Genomic DNA, 20,136 nt, shown 5'->3' with positions numbered 1-20,136 from the left:
GACAGTGAGGGTGAGTTAACCTACAGGAGCGTCTAGTCAGTTGGGTTAACCTACAGGAGCGTCTAGTCAGTTGGGTTAACCTACAGGAGCGTCTAGTCAGTTGGGTTAACCTACAGGAGCGTCTAGTCAGTTGGGTTAACCTACAGGAGCGTCTAGTCAGTTGGGTTAACCTACAGGAGCGTCTAGTCAGTTGGGTTAACCTACAGGAGCGTCTAGTCATTAGGAACAATACAGCATGATGTTCTGACAGATGATGTCATTCTAACGCGACACACGTTGCCAGGAGCCATCAGGGATGCACATCGTGGAACTCATCTTTAAAAAACAAGATTTTCTTAATTAATTTATGTGAAAATAGCTCTTAAACCACTGCGCTCCCCCTTGACTACCGTAGCTATGGAACTAGTGATGGGCATTCCGAGTCTTTCAGTGAGACGGATCATTTAGCTCCACTCACATAAAAGAGTCGTTCATTTGGCTCGGCTCTCAAATGGCTCTTCGTTCAGTAGTGCTTAAAATTGACCTAAAACCATGACAAAATTGTCAATCACAACTTTAAAGCCTAAAACATTGTGAAATGCCAGTTCAAATACATTTTTACCTGACAAAATAATTAGATCTGCTAAAAAAATGTTTTTTTACTCACTGCAAAAATGAGTGTGGACTAGAATGAGGCTCTCTCCCCACTGTCTATTGTTTCTGCAGTAATTCATGTTTTTATAACAAAAAAATCCTTAGTCGGAGTGTCTCCTGACGCACGAAGGGAACCATATTGGATTGATTCAATAGCTCACATAACCTTGGTTCCATTCGTAAACTTCCATCAGAGCAGACGGACGTGGCGCCAACTGACATAAGATTATGCAGATGAGAACCTAGCCTTGGAAACCCGACCCCTAGGCAACAGCAGTGACTCCCAACAAACCACGAGGCAGACATGCCAGAACGTCGCAACTCCAAACCAAGGTTTGCAGGCTAAACCTTTGCAGTGGTTTTAGGGGGACGGGGGGCATCAGGCGGATAAGGCAGTGACGTACTTCCTCGATGCCAAACTGACGTTTTGTTACGTACAGACGTGTTAAGCCAGAAGATTGGAACATTGCAGGAGGAAACCCGGATGTCTAGAGAGATCACCTGACTGGTCCTCTTCAACGCCTTTACGCCGTGTACTAGTTGACCGTTGTCATGGAGAGTCCTGTCACGGACTTTGGGAAGGCACTCCTCTGCTTTAGTCTGTGAGAGATATCATGAACAAAATCCATTGTATTAACAAAACCAACATACAACATACGGATAGGGGATTGAATAAATAAGTTATATTTTTATATTCATATTTTTGGATAATGTGTACTGCACTGTTGAGGAGAGCATGCAAGTAAGCATTTCACTGTACTGTTTACACCCTGTATCCTGTGCACGAGACCAATAAAGTTCGATTTTATTTGTTATGAAGGAGGACTGCTCCCTCACCTGATTGGCTGTCTCTCTGTGTTTAGTAGGGGCTGAGACGTCGCTGCTGGCTTTGGATGCAGTTTTCAGTTGTTCCTTCAGGTTAAGAATCTCAGTGTCTCTGTCAGACAGAAGGCCTTGCAGCTCCTCTACCTCCACCTGGCCATGGTCCCTCTGGGGGAGGGGGAAGAACACAATGGTAAGGAAACAGTGGACCAATAATGCTATCTATCCACATGGTCCAAAGGTGTGTTCTTTATCATGCTACAGTACCACAATAAGTCATTGAAAGTGAACTGTGCCCCTATACAGAGTTTGTGTCCGTTTTTATTTCAAATTAAAAACAATTGATCATAATAATATAAAAAATAATGAATTTGTAGAGCGCATTTCAACGCGCATAAAATAAGTGCAACATTTTTCAATAAGGATAAGTGCAAAATACAAATCATTTAAAATTGAAATGACCAAGAACCCTGCACCCAACCTTAACGCAACGATTCCAACCGTAACGCTGGCGTGTCTTGGACTTCTAACCCCTTTTAAACATCATGCGTTCTGGATTAAACCATTGGATTCATCTATTTCTTCTGTATCTGTGCATCTGTGTGTTTGAGACAAGGGCAGATCCCGCAAAGGGGGCCGGGTCTTTTTTTTTTATTACAAAAACATCTGTAGAGTCTGAATGGTTAGAGCTACAAACTATTGAACGCTATCAATGAAAAGCTGAAAGTCTCACGAACACGCACATGTAACATGTTTGCTCTTACGACGCTCACAAGCTACACATAGACGATCATAACAAATCCCAGGACATAGTGTCTATAATACTGTTATAATCTCACGTAGTTGCTGTCACAAACTCCACACAGTTGTCACTGACTAGTTGGATTTCAGTGGAGGCTCCTGAGGGGAGGACGGCTCATAATAATGGCTGGAACGGAATGAATAGAATGGCATCCAACACAGAAACCATGGAAACCATGTGTTTGATACCATTCCACTGATTCCGCTCCAGCCATTACCACGAGCCCGTTCTTCCCAATTAAGGTGCCACCAACTTCCTGTATCGGACATTCATTTCCCAGTGAGCAAACAACTTCTGTACTTACAGCATTCATATTAAATACTGTTGAAGTAATATGGCTACAGGTTCATCTGCCTCACCTAAAGCCCATTCTGGTGGGAAGCTGCTATAGACCAACAAGTGTTAACAGTCAGTATCTGGATAACATGTGTGAAATGCTTGATAATGTAAAGTACCAGTCAAAAGTTTGGACACACGTACTCATTAAAGGGTTTTTCTTTCATTTTACTATTTTCTACATTGTAGAATAATAGTGAAGACGTCAAAACTATGAAATAACACATCATGTAGTAACCAAAAAAAGTGTTAAACACACCAAAATATATTTCATATTTTACATTCTTCAAAGTAGACACCCTTTGCCTTGATGACAGCTTTACACACTCTTGGCATTCTCTCAACCAGCTTCACCGTCTTGAAGGAGTTCCCACATATACTTAGCACTTGTTGGCTGCTTTTCCTTCACTCTGCAGTTCAACTCATACCAAACCATCTTAATTGGGTTGAGGTCGGGTGATTGTGGAGGCCAGGTCATCTGATGCAGCACTCCATAACTCGTCGGGATTGAGTGACCTTTATGTCTTAAAGTAACGATGGACTGTCGTTTCGCTTTGCTTATTTGAGCTGTTCTTGCCATAATATGGACTTGGTCTTTTACCAAATAGGGCTATCTTCTGTATACTACACCTACCTTGTCACAACACAACTGATTGACTCAAAATGCATTAAAAAGGAAAGAAATTCCACAAATTAACAAGGCACACCTGTTAATTGAAATGCATTCCAGGTGACTACCTCATGAAACTGGTTGAGAGAATGCCAAGCGTGTGCAAAGCTGTCATCAAGGCAAAGGGTGTCTACTTTGAAGAATGTAAAATATGAAATATATTTTGATTTGTTTAACACATGATTGATTTGTTTAACACATGATTCCATATCTGTTATTTTATAGTTTTGATGTCTTCACTATTATTCTACAATGTAGAAAATAGTAAAAATAAAGAAAAGGTGTGTCCAAACTTTTGACTGGTACTGTATGTGATAGAGGCATACTTTCTGGATGATTTAAATATTGACTGGCTTTCATCAGGCTGCCCACTCAAGAGAAAGCTTCAAACTGTAACTAGTGGCTGCAACCTGGTTCAGGTTATCAATCAACCTACCAGGGTAGTTACAAACACCACAGAAATGAAATCCTCAACATGTACTGATCATATCTTTACTAATGCTGCAGACATTTGTTTGAAAGCAGTATTCAAATCCATATAGTAGCCATATCTTGGAAAACCAAAGTTCCAAAAGCTGGGCCTAATATTGTGTATAAGAGGTCATACAATAAGTTTTGTAGTGATTCCTATGTTGTTGATGTGAATAATATCTGTTGGTCCGTGGTGTGTCAGGACGAGCAACTAGACGCTGCACTTGACACATTTATGAAATTGCTTAGCCTAGTTACTAATAAGCGCGCACCCATTAAGAAAACGACTGTAAAAACTGTTAAATCCCTGTGGATTGATGAGAAATTGAAAAATGATATGGTTGAGAGGGATGAGGCAAAAGGAATGGCAAATAGGTCTGGCTGTACAACCGATTGGCAAACATATTGCAAATTGAGAAATCATGTGACTAAATTGAATAAAAAGAACTGATAATGCCACTCCTATTTGCCATATCTTCAATTAAAGCCTATTTCAAAAACTAAAAGCACTGTATTTGGGACAAATCATTCACTAAACCCTAAACTAAATCTTGTAACAAATAATGTGGAAATTGAGCAAGTTGAGGAGACTAAACTGCTTGGAGTTACCCTGGATTGTAAACTGTCATGGTCAAAACATATTGATACAACATTAGCTAAGATGGGGAGAAGTCTGTCCATAATAAAGTGCTGCTCTACATTCTTAACAACACTATCAACAAGGCAGGTCCTACAGGCCCTAGTTTTGTCACACCTGGACTACTGTTCAGTCGTGTGGTCAGGTGCCACAAAGAGGGACTTAGGAAAACTGCAATTGGTTCAGAACAGGGCAGAACGGCTGGCCCTTGGATGTACACAGAGAGCTAATACTAATAATATGCATGTCAATCTGTCCTGGCTCAAAGTGGAGGAGAGATGGACATCATCACTACTTGTATTTATGAGAGGTGTTGACATGCTGAATGCACCGAGGTGTCTGTTTAAACTACTAGCACACAGCTCAGACACCCATGCATACCCCACAAGACATGCCACCAGAGGTCTCTTCACAGTCCCCAAGTCCACAACAGACTATGGGAGGTGCACAGTATTACATAGAGCCATGACTACATGGAACTCTATTCCACACCAAGTAACAGATGAAAGCAGTAAAATTAGATTTAAAAAACAGATAAAATACACCTTATGGAACAGCGGGGACTGTGATGCGACATAAACATAGACACGTATAGAAACACAAGATAACATATGCACTATACACACATGTACACATGAATATGGTGTTATAGATATGTAGTAGTAGAGTGAGGGCACACACTTAATATATTGTGAAATCTGTTATAAATGTCTTGTAATGTTTTTAAAATGTACAACTGCCTTAATTTTGTTGGACCCCCGGATGGGGATCCATAATAAATACAAATACAAATGCATTTTATCAGGTCTTTTTGCTTTGGCGGTCCTTGTTTTTTTAATGACATTTTTCCACACACAAAAAACATGAATGCAACTGTTTATGTCAAATTGTTATGTGTTCTACTTGTAGCCTTGCTTGTCCTGAAAATAAAATGTTAAAACACTTAATATAAGGGCTGGACATGGAGATAAACAGCAGTCGGATAAATTAAAAGCCCATTTCTGCTGGGGTTTTAGGACTGGGGCAGTTGTATAGTTCCAAAGGAAAATAGTCTGACAGTCCTAACAGACTAAACAGTCCATCATGTGTGCTTGAACTGACCTCTGCTGGCTGAGAGGAGGCATGGCAGCGGAGACTGGCTATCTGTTCATCCTTGTCTGCGATGCTGGAGAGGAGTTTGGTTAGCTGGACCTCCAGAGCTGTCACCAGGGAGTCCCTCTCTTTCCTCCACTTCACTAGGTCCTGCTCCTTCTCAGTGAGCTGGGCCACCAGACCTTCCTACAGGGTAACAGACAGTGGTTTCTTAGTAGGTTTTAACCCTATCTCAGTGAGCTGGGCCACCAGACCTTCCTACAGGGTAACAGACAGTGGTTTCTTAGTAGGTTTTAACCCTATCTCAGTGAGCTGGGCCACCAGACCTTCCTACAGGGTAACAGACAGTGGTTTCTTAGGCAGGCAGCCCAATTCTGACCTTTTTAACCAATTATTGGCAAAAGGTCTGATCTGTGTAAATGCAGCCTTTGTCTGTAGAGGGTATTGCAGCTGTATTCTAAGGAAAACCTCTCCTAGGGGATCCCCAGACGTTTCACAATGTTGTTGAACTAGCTCACCTGATTCCCCTAGTAAAAGGGCTTGATGATTAGTTGAATCAGGTTTGATAACGGTGGAATTAGTTCATACATGGAACGGCTGGGGGTCCCAGAGGGGAAGTTGTTTTACCACTTGGGTTTGCTGTTTGGCGTGACGCTTGCGGCCGTCTGCAAACTTCCTCATCTCCTGGTTCCTCTTATCCTCGGCCTCCTTGGCCAGCCGGATCAGAACAGTCTTCTCTTCAAGCCACTTCCTCCTGTCAGCTTGATGTTTCTCAGTACACAGCTAGAAACACACATGATTACTTATACTTGGAAGTACACTTACTGTACATGTACTGACTAATCCAATGTAAAAATAAAGGAGAAAATACACACTGTCAACAACTACATATGTGACCCGTATGTCGCAAGTGACTTCACAGGAGAGTGAATTTCATCATCTTTTAAAGCAGAATTACTTTCCTGTTGTTCCTCAAAAATGCAGTGTATGATATACCATTTTGTAGCTCTGAATCTCTACTTTTATCCAATGTAAAAAAAAAAGAAAAAAAAAAATAGAAAAAAAAAAACCACATTTCAAATTTTGCTACATAAGACCAAATCCAGGTGGTGAGTCACATATTGAGATGTTCACCTTCAAGGTCACTTGAGCCTGAACTGCGTCCTGTATGGCTAGCTTGGCCTCGTCCGATTGGCTGTCTCTCAGGGCTCCAGTGTCTTTTCCACTGTCTTGGTAGCGTAACAGTCCTTTCAGTTTATCCACCTCTGGGGGAAAAAAAACAAAAAACAACAAGAACACTTGAGTACTATCACCATGGTCAGTTGTAATTACTATTCTATGTTTAATTGATTGAACAATGTTTTGTATTTACTGAGTATACAAACACCTTCCTAATATTGAGTTGCACCCTCCCTTTAGCTGTCAGAACAGCCCCAATCCATTCAAGACCATGTCAATCTCAGTCGAACCCAGCGCCGACAGTATTTAGATCTGGGGTGAAATATTATTTAGAGTATTTCAAATACATGTACACGCATATATACAGTGCATTCGGAAAGTATTCAGACACCTTCCCCTTTTACGCATTTCGTTACGTTACAGCCTTATTGTAAAATTGATTAAATAATTCCCCCCCCCTCATCAATCTACACACAATACCCCATAATGACAAACCGAAAACAGGTTTAGATTTTCTTGCAAATGTATATATTAAAAAAAAAAAAAAAAAACGTATTTACATAAGTATTCAGATGTTTTGCTATGAAACTCTAAATTGAGCTCAGGTTCATCCTGTTTCCATTGATCATTCTTGAGATGTTTCTGCAACTTGATTGGAGTCCACCTGTGGTAAATTCGATTGATTGGACATTATTTGGAGAAGCACACACCTGTCTATATAAGTTCCCACAGTTGACAGTGCATGTCAGAGCAAAAACCAAGCCATGAGGTCGAAGGAACTGTCCGTAGAGCTCCGAGACAGGATTGTGTCGAGGCACAGATCTGGAGAAAGGTAGCAAACAATTTCAGCAGCATTGAAAGTCCCCAAGAAGACAGTGGTCACTCTGACAGAGCTCCAGAGTTCCTCTGTGGAGATGGGCGAACCTGCCAGAAAGACAACCATCACTGCAGCACTCCACCAATCAGGCCTTCATGATAGTGGCCAGATGGAATTCACTCCTCAGTAAAAGGCCCATGACAGCCCGCTTGGAGTTTGCCAAAAAGCACCTAAAGGACTCTCAGACCATGAAAAACAAGATTCTCTGGTCTGATGAAACCAAGATTGAACTCTTTGGCCTGAATGCCAGGCATCACATCTGGAGGAAACCTGGTACCATCCCTACGGTGAAGCATGGTGGTGGCAGCATCATGCTGTGCGGATGTTTTTCAGCAGCAGACCCCATCATAGCACTGAGACTGCACTCATGAAGGTGGTAAATTACCTTTTAATGGTGTCAGACCAAGGCTCTGCATCTGTCCTCGTGTTCTTAGACCTGAGTGCTGCTTTTGATACCATCGATCACCACATTCTTTTGGAGAGATTGGAAACCCAAATTGGTCTACATGGACAAGTTCTGGCCTGGTTTAGATCTTATCTGTCAGAAAGACATCAGTTTGTTTCTGGTAGCCCCTGTAGCTCAGTTGGTAGAGCATGGCAGTTGCAACGCCAAGGTTGTGGGTTCGATTCCCACGGGGGACCAGTATTTAAAAATGTTGTAAAAATGTATGCAGTCTACTGTAAGTCGCTCTGGATAAGAGCGTCTGCTAAATGACAAAAATATAAAATTTACATTTTTACATTTTAGTCATTTAGCAGACGCTCTTATCCAGAGCGACTTACAGTAGTGAATGCATACATTTTTTTTCTGTGCTGGCCCCCCTGTGGATGGCCCCCCTGTGCTGGCCCCCCTGTGGATGGTTTGTATTCTGACAAATAAACTGTACATTTCAGTGTCCCTCAAGGTTCCATTTTAGGACCACTATTGTTTTCACTATATATTTTACCTCATGGTGATGACCTCAAGCTGTACATTTCGATGAAACATGGTGAAGCCCCAAAATTGCCCTCGCTGGAAGCCTGTGTTTCAGACATAAGGAAGTGGATGGCGGCAAATGTTTTACTTTTAAACTTGGACAAAACAGAGATGCTAGTTCTAGGTCCCAAGAAACAAAGAGATCTTCTGTTGGATCTGACAATTAATCTTGATGGTTGTACAGTCATCTCAAATAAAACAGTGGTCACAACTTGCAGACTTGTTTACGCTGCTGTGCGTTTTGTTGCCGATCTTACTTTGCTACCTGACGGTTTTTTACTTTTTCATTACCGTATATTTTTACTTTTTCCCCTCACTCAACTTTTTTCATTCAAATTTTTCACCCCGGAGGTTTTATCTGGACATGGTTCGTCAGGACTTCAAACAGCCGAAGCTAAGTAACATTAACATGATGCCTTCTAATTGCAGTCGTTGTACTTATAATATACAGGAGAACGATCGCCTTACGGCAAGGATAGCTGTGCTGCAAGCCCAGCTTCAGACGCAATCGTTAGGCAAGGGCAATTTCAGTGTAGGAAAGGATGAAACAGCGTCTGTGGCACCAGTAAGTACAGATAGTAACGTTAGTATAAACCCCCTCGCACGGTCCCCGCAGCCGGACAACTTTCTCATGGCTTCTGGAGGGAAACGCTGTAGGAATGCTCAACCGGTGTCGCTTATTCAGCCGACAGAAACTTTCAACCGGCAGGGGCGGAAATCCCGGGGGGGACACGACCCCCCCATCCTGGGAAAAATATGATTTGTCCCCCCCAATATATCACTGAAACATAACTATGTAATTGAAATAATATTAATAATACGCAATGAAAGCAATTGTGCTGATTATAGACACTTAATTGCACATTTTTAAGTTTCAAAAGATTGCGACCCCCCCACCCTTTGCCTCACAATGGTTTGATCCACTGCCAGTTCCTTAGCTTGCTAGGTAACAGAGAGGTAGTATCTACTGTAAGTTAGTGCTTCAAAGTCCCTGTGATAAGGTTAGCGATAAACTGAAATCCAAACTGAACAGAACTACACTCTCTTCTACCATTGTCTTAAATATATTTAATGGTCTCGTTGCAAAAGCTAAATTGTCGCAAGGGAACTTTTATTTATTTATTTTATTTCACCCGGGTAGCAAAGATTATAGCAAACACCACTGAAACTGAATTGGTGCTCGCTAGCTTTGCAAATTCAGCTATTGTTGGAAGCCAGCCAATATGAAACAAACTATTAAAATTACAAAAGGTTGCAGCATATGTTGTGTAAATGGTGAACTCATACAGCTGTCAACTCGTCATTTTAATCCGTTTCACATTTGCTAGCTACCTTTTAGATCGAAGCCCAAATAGAATGATTGAAGATGATAGAAGCCCAACTCCTACTGTAAATAACCTACACACGGTGTGTGTAGCCAGCCAGCCAGGTAGAAAAATGGCAGAAAAATAAAAGACGGACATCAGAGTATTTTTCAATACACCAAAACGCATAGTAAGAACCCTAGTAGCCTAATATCTCAAAGACTAGTTGGTAAAATGTTTATAAGAAAGAAATGAAATTCTAATGGAAATGTTTCACAATGATGGCATTAGGCAGAGCAGGCAACAGATGGCACACAGACAGCAGAGTTGGGGACAGATATGCAGGGACAGACTGGCAGAGACAGGGAGTCTCAGGTAAGTTTGTTGAGTCTTTGTTTGGCAACATTATGAAAGGTTCTCAATTTTTTTGACTTGTAAAATAGGAACATAATTGGAAAATGCCATGGATACCCCCACTCTCAACTTAAACTGGTGACTGAACTAAGATTTGTTAAAGACAATGGTATTGCTGTTGTGATTAGTTGTGTAATTTTGGGTACCGGTAGTTAGGAGTACGGCAAACACCTTATTTCTTTGGTTCCTCAATATACATTTACCATATTACAATGTAGGCTATGTGTTACAGCACTACTTTTGGTGTCCCCCTCAGGAATTGCTCTTGAGAAAATTGCATGTAATTGTCCCCTCCAAAGTTGATATCAGATTTTCGCCCCTGTCAACCGGTTCTCCCCATTAAGCGAGTCGGAGTCGGAGGCCGAGACTTCTCTGGTCTCTACTCCTCCCGTTGTGGGGTCTGAGACGCCGACGGCTCCCACCATTAGCTCTGACAAATTGAAAACCCTAGTCATTGGCGACTCCATTACCCGCAGTATTAGACTTAAAACGAATCATCCAGCGATCATACACTGTTTACCAGGGGGCAGGGCTACCGACGTTAAGGCTAATCTGAAGATGGTGCTGGCTAAGGCTAAAACTGGCGAGTGTAGAGAGTATAGAGATATTGTTATCCACGTCGGCACCAACGATGTTAGGATGAAACAGTCAGAGGTCACCAAGCGCAACATAGCTTCAGCGTGTAAATCAGCTAGAAAGATGTGTCGGCATCGATTAATTGTCTCTGGCCCCCTCCCAGTTAGGGGGAGTGATGAGCTCTACAGCAGAGTCTCACAACTCAATCGCTGGTTGAAAACTGTTTTCTGCCCCTCCCAAAAGATAGAATTTGTAGATAATTGGCCCTCTTTCTGGGACCCACCCACAAACAGGACAAAGCCTGGCCTGTTGAGGAGTGACGGACTCCATCCTAGCTGGAGGGGTGCTCTCATCTTATCTACGAACATAGACAGGGCTCTAACTCCTCTAGCTCCACAATGAAATAGGGTGCAGGCCAGGCAGCAGGCTGTTAGCCAGCCTGCCAGCTTAGTGGAGTCTGCCACTAGCACAGTCAGCGTAGTCAGCTCAGCTTTCCCCATTGAGACCATGTCTGTGCCTCGATCTAGGTTGGGCAAAATTAAAAATGGCGGTGTTCGCTTTAGCAATCTCACTAGTATAAAGACCTCCTCCATTCCTGCCATTATTGAAAGAGATTGTGATACCTCACATCTCAAAATTGGGTTACTTAATGTTAGATCCCTCACTTCCAAGGCAGTTATAGTCAATGAACTAATCACTGATCATAATCTTGATGTGATTGGCCTGACTGAAACATGGCTTAAGCCTGATGAATTTACTGTGTTAAATGAGGCCTCACCCCCTGGTTACATTAGTGACCATACCCCCCGTGCATCCGGCAAAGGCGGAGGTGTTGCTAACATTTACGATAGCAAATTTCAATTTACAAAAAAAAAAACAATGACGTTTTCGTCTTTTGAGCTTCTAGTCATGAAATCTATGCAGCCTACTCACTCACTTTGTATAGCTACTGTTTACAGGCCTCCTGGGCCATATGCAGTGTTCCTCACTGAGTTCCTATCGGATCTTGTAGTCATAGCAGATAATATTCTAATTTTTGGTGACTTTAACATTCACATGGAAAAGTCCACAGACCCACTCCAAAAGGCTTTCGGAGCCATCATCGACTCAGTGGGTTTTGTCCAACATGTCTCTGGACCTACTCACTCCCACAGTCATACTCTGGACCTAGTTTTGTCCCATGGAATAAATGTTGTGGATCTTAATGTTTTTCCTCATAATCCTGGACTATCGGACCACCATTTTATTACGTTTGCAATCGCAACAAATAATCTGCTCAGACCCCAACCAAGGAGCATTAAAAGTCGTGCTATAAATTCTCAGACAACCCAAAGATTCCTTGATGCCCTTCCAGACTCCCTCTGCCTACCCAAGGACGTCAGAGGACAAAAATCAGTTAACCACCTAACCGAGGAACTCAATTTAACCTTGCGCAATACCCTAGATGCAGTTGCACCCCTAAAAACATCTGTCATAAGAAACTAGCTCCCTGGTATACAGAAAATACATGAGCTCTGAAGCAAGCTTCCAGAAAATTGGAACGGAAATGGCGCCACACCAAACTGGAAGTCTTCCGACTAGCTTGGAAAGACAGTACCGTGCAGTATCGAAGAGCCCTCACTGCTGCTCGATCATCCTATTTTTCCAACTTAATTGAGGAAAATAAGAACAATCCGAAATTTCTTTTTGATACTGTCGTAAAGCTAACTAAAAAGCAGCCTTCGCAAATGGAGGATGGCTTTCACTTCAGCAGTAATACATTTATGAACTTCTTTGAGGAAAAGATCATGATCATTAGAAAGCAAATTACAGACTCCTCTTTAAATCTGGGTATTCCTCCAAAGCTCCATTGTCCTGAGTCTACACAACTCTGCCAGGACCTAGGATCAAGGGAGATAATAAAGTGTGTTAGTACTATATCTCTTGACACAATGATGAAAATAATCATGGCCTCCAAACCCTCAAGCTGCATACTGGACCCTATTCCAACTAAACTACTGAAAGAGCTGCTTCCTGTGCTTGGCCCTCCTATGTTGAACATAATAAACGGCTCTCTATCCACCGGATGTGTACCAAGCTCACTAAAAGTGGCAGTAATAAAGCCTCTCTTGAAAAAGCCGAATCTTGATCCAGAAATTATAAAAAACTATCGGCCTATATCGAATCTTCCATTCCTCTCCAAAATTTTAGAAAAAGCTGTTGCACAGCAACTGACTGCCTTCCTGAAGACAAACAATGTATACGAAACGCTTCAGTCTGGTTTTAGACCCCATCATAGCACTGAGACTGCACTTGTGAAGGTGGTAAATGACCTTTTAATGACGTCAGACCGAGGCTCTGCATCTGTCCTCGTGCTCCTAGATCTTAGTGCCGCTTTTGATACCATCGATCACCACATTCTTTTGGAGAGATTGGAAACCCAAATTGGTCTACATGGACAAGTTCTGGCCTGGTTTAGATCTTATCTGTCGGAAAGATATCAGTTTGTCTCTGTGAATGGTTTGTCCTCTGACAAATCAATTGTAAATTTCGGTGTTCCTCAAGGTTCCGTTTTAGGACCACTATTGTTTTCACTATATATTTTACCTCTTGGGGATGTCATTCGAAAACATAATGTTAACTTATGCAAACTTTCTACTTTTAAACTCGGACAAAACAGAGATGCTTGTTCTAGGTCCCAAGAAACAAAGAGATCTTCTGTTGAATCTGACAATTAATCTGGATGGTTGTACAGTCGTCTCAAATAAAACTGTGAAGGACCTCAGCGTTACTCTGGACCCTGATCTCTCTTTTGAAGAACACATCAAGACTGTTTCAAGGACAGCTTTTTTCCATCTACGTAACATTGCAAAAATCAGAAACTTTCTGTCAAAAATTACGCTGAAAAATTAATCCATGCTTTTGTTACTCCTAGGCTGGACTACTGCAATGCTCTACTTTCCGGCTACCCGGATAAAGCACTAAACAAACTTCAGTTAGTGCTAAATACGGCTGCTAGAATCCTGACTAGAACCAAAAAATTTGATCATATTACTCCAGTGCTAGCCTCCCTACACTGGCTTCCTGTTAAGGCAAGGGCTGATTTCAAGGTTTTAATGCTAACCTACAAAGCATTACATGGGCTTGCTCCTACCTATCTTTCCGATTTGGTCCTGCCGTACATACCTACACGTACGCTACGGTCACAAGACGCAGGCCTCCTAATTGTCCCTAGAATTTCTAAGCAAACTGCTGGAGGTAGGGCTTTCTCCTATAGAGCTCCATTTTTATGGAATGGTCTGCCTACCAATGTGAGAGACGCAGACTCAGTCTCAACCTTTAAGTCTTTACTGAAGACTTATCTCTTCAGTAGGTCCTATGATTAAGTATAGTCTGGCCCAGGAGTGTGAAGGTGAACGGAAAGGCTGGAGCAACGAACCGCCCTTGCTGTCTCTGCCTTGCCGGTTCCCCTCTTTCCACTGGGATTCTCTGCCTCTAACCCTTTTACAGGGGCTGAGTCACTGGCTTACTGGTGTTCTTCCATGCCGTCCATGGGAGGGGTGCGTCACTTGAGTGGGTTGAGTCACTGACGTGGTCTTCCTGTCTGGGTTGGCGCCCCCCCTTGGGTTGTGCCACGGCGGAGATCATTGTGGGCTATACTCGGCCTTGTCTTAGGACGGTAAGTTGGTGGTTGGAGACATCCCTCTAGTGGTGTGGGGGCTGTGCTTTGGCAAAGTGGGTGGGGTTATATCCTGCCTGTTTGGCCCTGTCCGGGGGTATCATCGGATGGGGCCACAGTGTCTTCTGATCCCTCCTGTCTCAGCCTCCAGTATTTATGCTGCAGTAGTTTATGTGTCGGGGGGCTAGGGTCAGTCTGTTACATCTGGAGTATTTCTCTTGTCTTATCCGGTGTCCTGTGTGAATTTAAATATGCTCTCTCTAATTCTCTCTTTCTGTCTTTCTCTCGGAGGACCTGAGCCCTAGGACCATGCCTCAGGACTACCTGGTATGATGACTCCTTGCTGTCCCCAGTCCACCTGGCCGTGCTGCTGCTCCAGTTTCAACTGTTCTGCCTGCGGCTATGGAACCCTGACCTGTTCACCGGACGTGCTTGTTGCACCCTCGACAACTACTATGATTATTATATGACCATGCTGGTCATTTATGAACGTTTTAACATCTTGCCCATGTTCTGTTATAATATCCACCCTGCACAGCCAGAAGAGGACTGGCCACCCCTCATAGCCTGGTTCCTCTCTAGGTTTCTTCCTAGGTTTTTGGCCTTTTAGGGAGTTTTTCCTAGGGAGTTTTTCCTAGCCACCGTGCTTCTTTCACATGCATTGCTTGCTGTTTGGGGTTTTAGGCTGGGTTTCTGTACAGCACTTTGAGATATCAGCTGATGTACGAAGGGCTATATAAATACATTTGATTTGATGGACAACGGTGTTACTCTGGACCGTGATCTCTCTTTTGACGAACATATCAAGAACAGCTTTTTTCCATCTACGTAACATTGCAAAAATCAGAAACTTTCTGTCCAAAAATGATGCAGAAAAGTGTATCCATGCTTTTGTCACTTCTAGATTAGACTACTGCAATGCTCTACTTTCCGTCTACCCGGATAAAGCACTAAATAAACTTCAGTTAGTGCAAAATACAGCTGCTAGAATCTTGACTAGAACCAAATAAATTGATAATATTACGCCCGTTAAGGCTAGGGCTGATTTCAAGGTTTTACTGCTAACCTACAAAGCATTACATGGGCTTTCTCCTACCTATCTTTCCGACTTGGTCCTGCCGTACATACCTACACGTACACTACGGTCACAAGACGCAGGCCTCCTTACTGTCCCTAGAATTTCTAAGCAAACAGCTGGAGGCAGGGCTTTCTCCTATAGAGCTCAATTTTTATGGAATGATCTGCCTATCCATGTGAGAGACGCAGACTCTGTCTCAACCTTTAAGTCTTTATTGAAGACGCATCTCTTCAGTAGGTCCTATGATTGAGTATAGTCTGGCACAGGAGTGTGAAGATGAACGGAAAGGCTCTGGAGCAACGAACTGCCCTTGCTGTCTCTTCCTGGCCGGTTCCCCTCTCTCCATTGGGATTCTCTGCCTCTAACCCTATTACTGGGGCTGAGTCACTGGCTTACTGGTGCTCTTCCATGCTGTCCCTAGCAGGGGTGCGTCACTTGAGTGGGTTGAGTCACTGACGTGATCTTCCTGTCCGGGTTGGCACCCCCTCGGGTTCGTGCCTTGGCGGAGATCTTTGTGGGCTATACTCGGCCTTGTCTCAGGATGGTAAATTGGTGGTTAAAGATATCCCTCTAGCGGTGTGGGGGCTGTGCTTTGGCAAAGTGGGTGGGGTTATATCCTGCCGGTTTGTCCCTGTCCGGGGACAGGGCCACAGTGTCTCCTGTCTCAGCCTCCAGTATTTATGCTGCAGTAGTTTATGTGTCGGGGGGCTAGGGTCTGTCTGTTATATCTGGACTATTTCTCCTGTCTTATCAGGTGTCCTGTATGAATTTAAGTTCACTCACTCACTCACTCACTCACTCACTCACTCACTCACTCACTCACTCACTCACTCACTCACTCACTCACTCACTCACTCACTCACTCACTCACTCACCTGAGCCCTAGGACCATGCCTCAGGACTACCTGGCCTGATGACTCCTTGCTGTCCCCAGTCCACCTGGTCGTGCTGCTGCTCCAGTTTCAATTGTTCTTCCTGCGGCTATGGAACCCTGACCTGTTCACTGAACGTGCTACCTTGTCCCAGGACTTCTGATTTGGACTCTCTCTCTACCGCACCTACTGTCTCTAACTCTGAATGATTGGCTATGAAAAGCCAACTAATAAAATAACTAAAACACCAAATATACACCATCATGGAAAACTACATCTTGCAATAATCCCACCTTCAGTGAGGGCGTCAATCTCATCCAGTTTGGCCTCTAACACCTGCTCCTGTTGGGTCTGGGTATCCTCCTGTTCAATCAGAGCCAGACGCATGTCCTCCAGCATACGCTCCTTAGCCTGAAGGTCTGGGGAAGCACAATGAACCCCATGAATACGCGACAGAGATTAGAGCAGCTTTACCCCATGAATACAAGACAGAGATACATTTTGGGCTCCCGAGTGGCGCAGCGGTCTAAGGCACTGCATCTCAATGCTAGAGGCGTCACTACAGACACCCTGGTTGGAATTCAGGCTGTATCACAACCGGCCGTGATTGGGAGTCCCATTGGGCGGCGCACAATTGGCTCAGCCTCGTCCGGGTTTGGCCGGGGTAGGCCGTCATTGTAAATAAGAATTTGTTCTCAACTGACTTGCCTAATTAAATAAAGGTTACATTTAAAATAAAAATAGAGAAGAGCAGCCTAACTCCATGAATAGACAACAGAGAAGAGAGCAGCCTAACTCCATGATTACAGGACAGAGAGAAGAGAGCAGCCTAACTCCATGATTACAGGACAGAGAGAAGAGAGCAGCCTAACTCCATGATTACAGGACAGAGAGAAGAGAGCATCCTAACTCCATGATTACAGGACAGAGAGAAGAGAGCATCCTAACTCCATGATTACAGGACAGAGAGAAGAGAGCATCCTAACTCCATGATTACAGGACAGAGAGAAGAGAGCATCCTAACTCCATGATTACAGGACAGAGAGAAGAGAGCATCCTAACTCCATGATTACAGGACAGAGAGAAGAGAGCAGCCTAACTCCATGATTACAGGACAGAGAGAAGAGCATCCTAACTCCATGATTACAGGACAGAGAGAAGAGAGCATCCTAACTCCATGATTACAGGACAGAGAGAAGAGAGCATCCTAACTCCATGATTACAGGACAGAGAGAAGAGAGCATCCTAACTCCATGATTACAGGACAGAGAGAAGAGAGCAGCCTAACTCCATGATTACAGGACAGAGAGAAGAGAGCAGCCTAACTCCATGATTACAGGACAGAGAGAAGAGCATCCTAACTCCATGATTACAGGACAGAGAGAAGAGCAGTCAGTCTAACAGCATATGGTAATGGACTACCTTGTGTAACTGTCAGCACTATGGTCCGTGTCCCAATACCCTTATTTGTGTTCTAAACAGTAGCCATTTTGGATTTGTAAAAAAAAAAAATTTATAGAATGATATTTAGAAAATCAAGTTCTGCTTTAAATTCCAAGATGTCAAACTAATTTCAGCTTTTCATCTTGTAGAATTCTCTGCATGCTATTAAAGGAGATAATAGTAAGACCCAGGCGTGTCTGTCAACAGCTGATAATCACATCGGGGGGGACGGGCTGTAGCAAAACCAACGAAAGGCGGGAAACAACGCTTTAGATTACACATTCTCAGTGTAAGTGAGTCTAGTATGATATCACACATTCTCAGTATAGCTGAGTCTAGTATTAAATTACACATTCTCAGTATGGGTGTCTAGTATGTTGATATTTGTTGCTTACTGCATACATTTGAACTAAACAGTGTGTTCCAAAGACTATGTAGGACAATAAATACACAATATGTAATTTTACTAAAGTAGTAGGCAAGAACACAGCCTATGTATGGCACACAGAAATACAGAGCAGAACAGTATGGATCCATAGGCTTATGTACCTTTACAGATGTTCGGACAAAGCTTGAGGTTCTCGTCAGCAGACTGTTCCTGGAAAGAGAAAGAGCTGGATCAAGCTCCGCTCAACAACAAGGACACATTTAAAGTAAAACAACCAAGAGTGGGAGTAAAACAACATACCGTTTTCAGTTGCTGTATGGTCCTGTCTTTATTAGCCAAGTCTGCCTGCTGCCGTTTCTTCACTTTCTCCAAGTCCTGCAGTTTTAGTTTGAGAGATTTCTCCTCTTCTCGCATGGAAATGATCTTGGGTAGGAAAACAAAAGGGGAGATACGTTATTAATAGTGATTCATACGTTATGGATAGTGATTCACACAACATTAGTGATTCATACAATATTAGTGATTCATATATTATTCTGATTGATACGTTATGAATAGTGATTGATAAGTTATGAATAGTGATTGATAAGTTATGAATAGTGATTGATACGTTATCAATAGTGATTCATACATTATCAATAGTGATTCATACATTATCAATAGTGATTCATACATTATCAATAGTGATTCATACGTTATAGTGATTCATACATTATTAATAGTGATTTGTGCATTATAGTGGTTCATACGCTATGAATAGTGATTCATATTATAGTGAATCATACGTTACTAGTGATTCATACTTTATTAATAGTGATTCATATGTTATTATAGTGATTCATATGTTTTTAAAAGTGGTTCATACATTAATTGTGATTCATATATTATTCTGATTCATACGTTATTAATAGTGATTCATACGTTATTATAGTGATTCATATAGTATTATAGTGATTCGTACGTTATCAATAGTGATTCGTACATAATAGTGATTCAATCGTTTTTAATAGAGATTCAGACATTTTTAATAGTGATTCAGACGTTATCAATAGTGATTGATACGTTATGGATAGTGATTCATACGTTATTGATAGTGATTCATACGTTATTAATAGTGACTCATATGTTAGTGATTCATACGTTAGTGATTCATACATTATTATAGTGATTCATACGTTATTATAGTATTATAGTGATTCATATAGTATTATAGTGATTTGTAAGTTATCAATAGTGATTCATACATTACTATAATGATTCAGACATTTTTAATAATGATTCAGACGTTATCAATGGTGATTGATACGTTATGAATAGTGATTCATACGTTACGGATAGTGATTCATACGTTATGGATAGTGATTCACACAACATTAGTGATTCATACAATATTAGTGATTCATATATTATTCTGATTGATACGTTATGAATAGTGATTGATACGTTATGAATAGTGATTCATACGTTATGAATAGTGATTCATACATTATCAATAGTGATTCATACATTATCAATAGTGATTCATACATTATCAATAGTGATTCATACATTATCAATAGTGATTCATACGTTATAGTGATTCATACATTATTAATAGTGATTTGTGCATTATTATAGTGGTTCATACGCTATGAATAGTGATTCATATTATAGTGAATCATACGTTACTAGTGATTCATACTTTATTAATAGTGATTCATATGTTATTATAGTGATTCATATGTTTTTAAAAGTGGTTCATACATTAATTGTGATTCATATATTATTCTGATTCATACGTTATTAATAGTGATTCATACATTATTAATAGTGATTCATACATTTTTAAAAGTGGTTCATACATTATTAATAGTGATTGATGTTATTAGTGATTGTAATTATGAACCTACTATGATAGTATCTGTTGCA

The 20,136-nt window shown here is 41.8% G+C and overlaps 1 protein-coding gene across 10 annotated transcripts in view; it reads right to left on the bottom strand.

Annotated features, from left to right (window-relative positions):
- Positions 1-20,136, bottom strand: part of kif20ba (kinesin family member 20Ba) — a 41,639-nt gene that overhangs the window by 9,323 nt on the left and 12,180 nt on the right. For all 10 annotated transcript variants that reach the window (XM_045702340.2, XM_045702331.2, XM_045702336.2 and 7 more), the window contains exons 20-27: positions 18,529-18,651; positions 18,390-18,438; positions 16,691-16,816; positions 6,598-6,728; positions 6,091-6,246; positions 5,473-5,649; positions 1,471-1,623; positions 1,135-1,233 (exon numbers count right to left, since the gene is read on the bottom strand). In XM_045702340.2, the coding sequence (XP_045558296.1) occupies positions 1,135-1,233; positions 1,471-1,623; positions 5,473-5,649; positions 6,091-6,246; positions 6,598-6,728; positions 16,691-16,816; positions 18,390-18,438; positions 18,529-18,651 (1,014 nt within the window). The remainder of the gene's footprint in view (positions 1-1,134; positions 1,234-1,470; positions 1,624-5,472; positions 5,650-6,090; positions 6,247-6,597; positions 6,729-16,690; positions 16,817-18,389; positions 18,439-18,528; positions 18,652-20,136) is intronic.

This window comes from Salmo salar, chromosome 19 (genome assembly GCF_965601325.2).
Source record: "Salmo salar chromosome 19, fSalSal1, whole genome shotgun sequence".
NCBI classification, from domain to species: domain Eukaryota; kingdom Metazoa; phylum Chordata; class Actinopteri; order Salmoniformes; family Salmonidae; genus Salmo; species Salmo salar.
The sequence above is the reverse complement of the archived record's forward strand: the minus strand, read 5'-3'. Positions and strand labels throughout refer to the sequence as shown.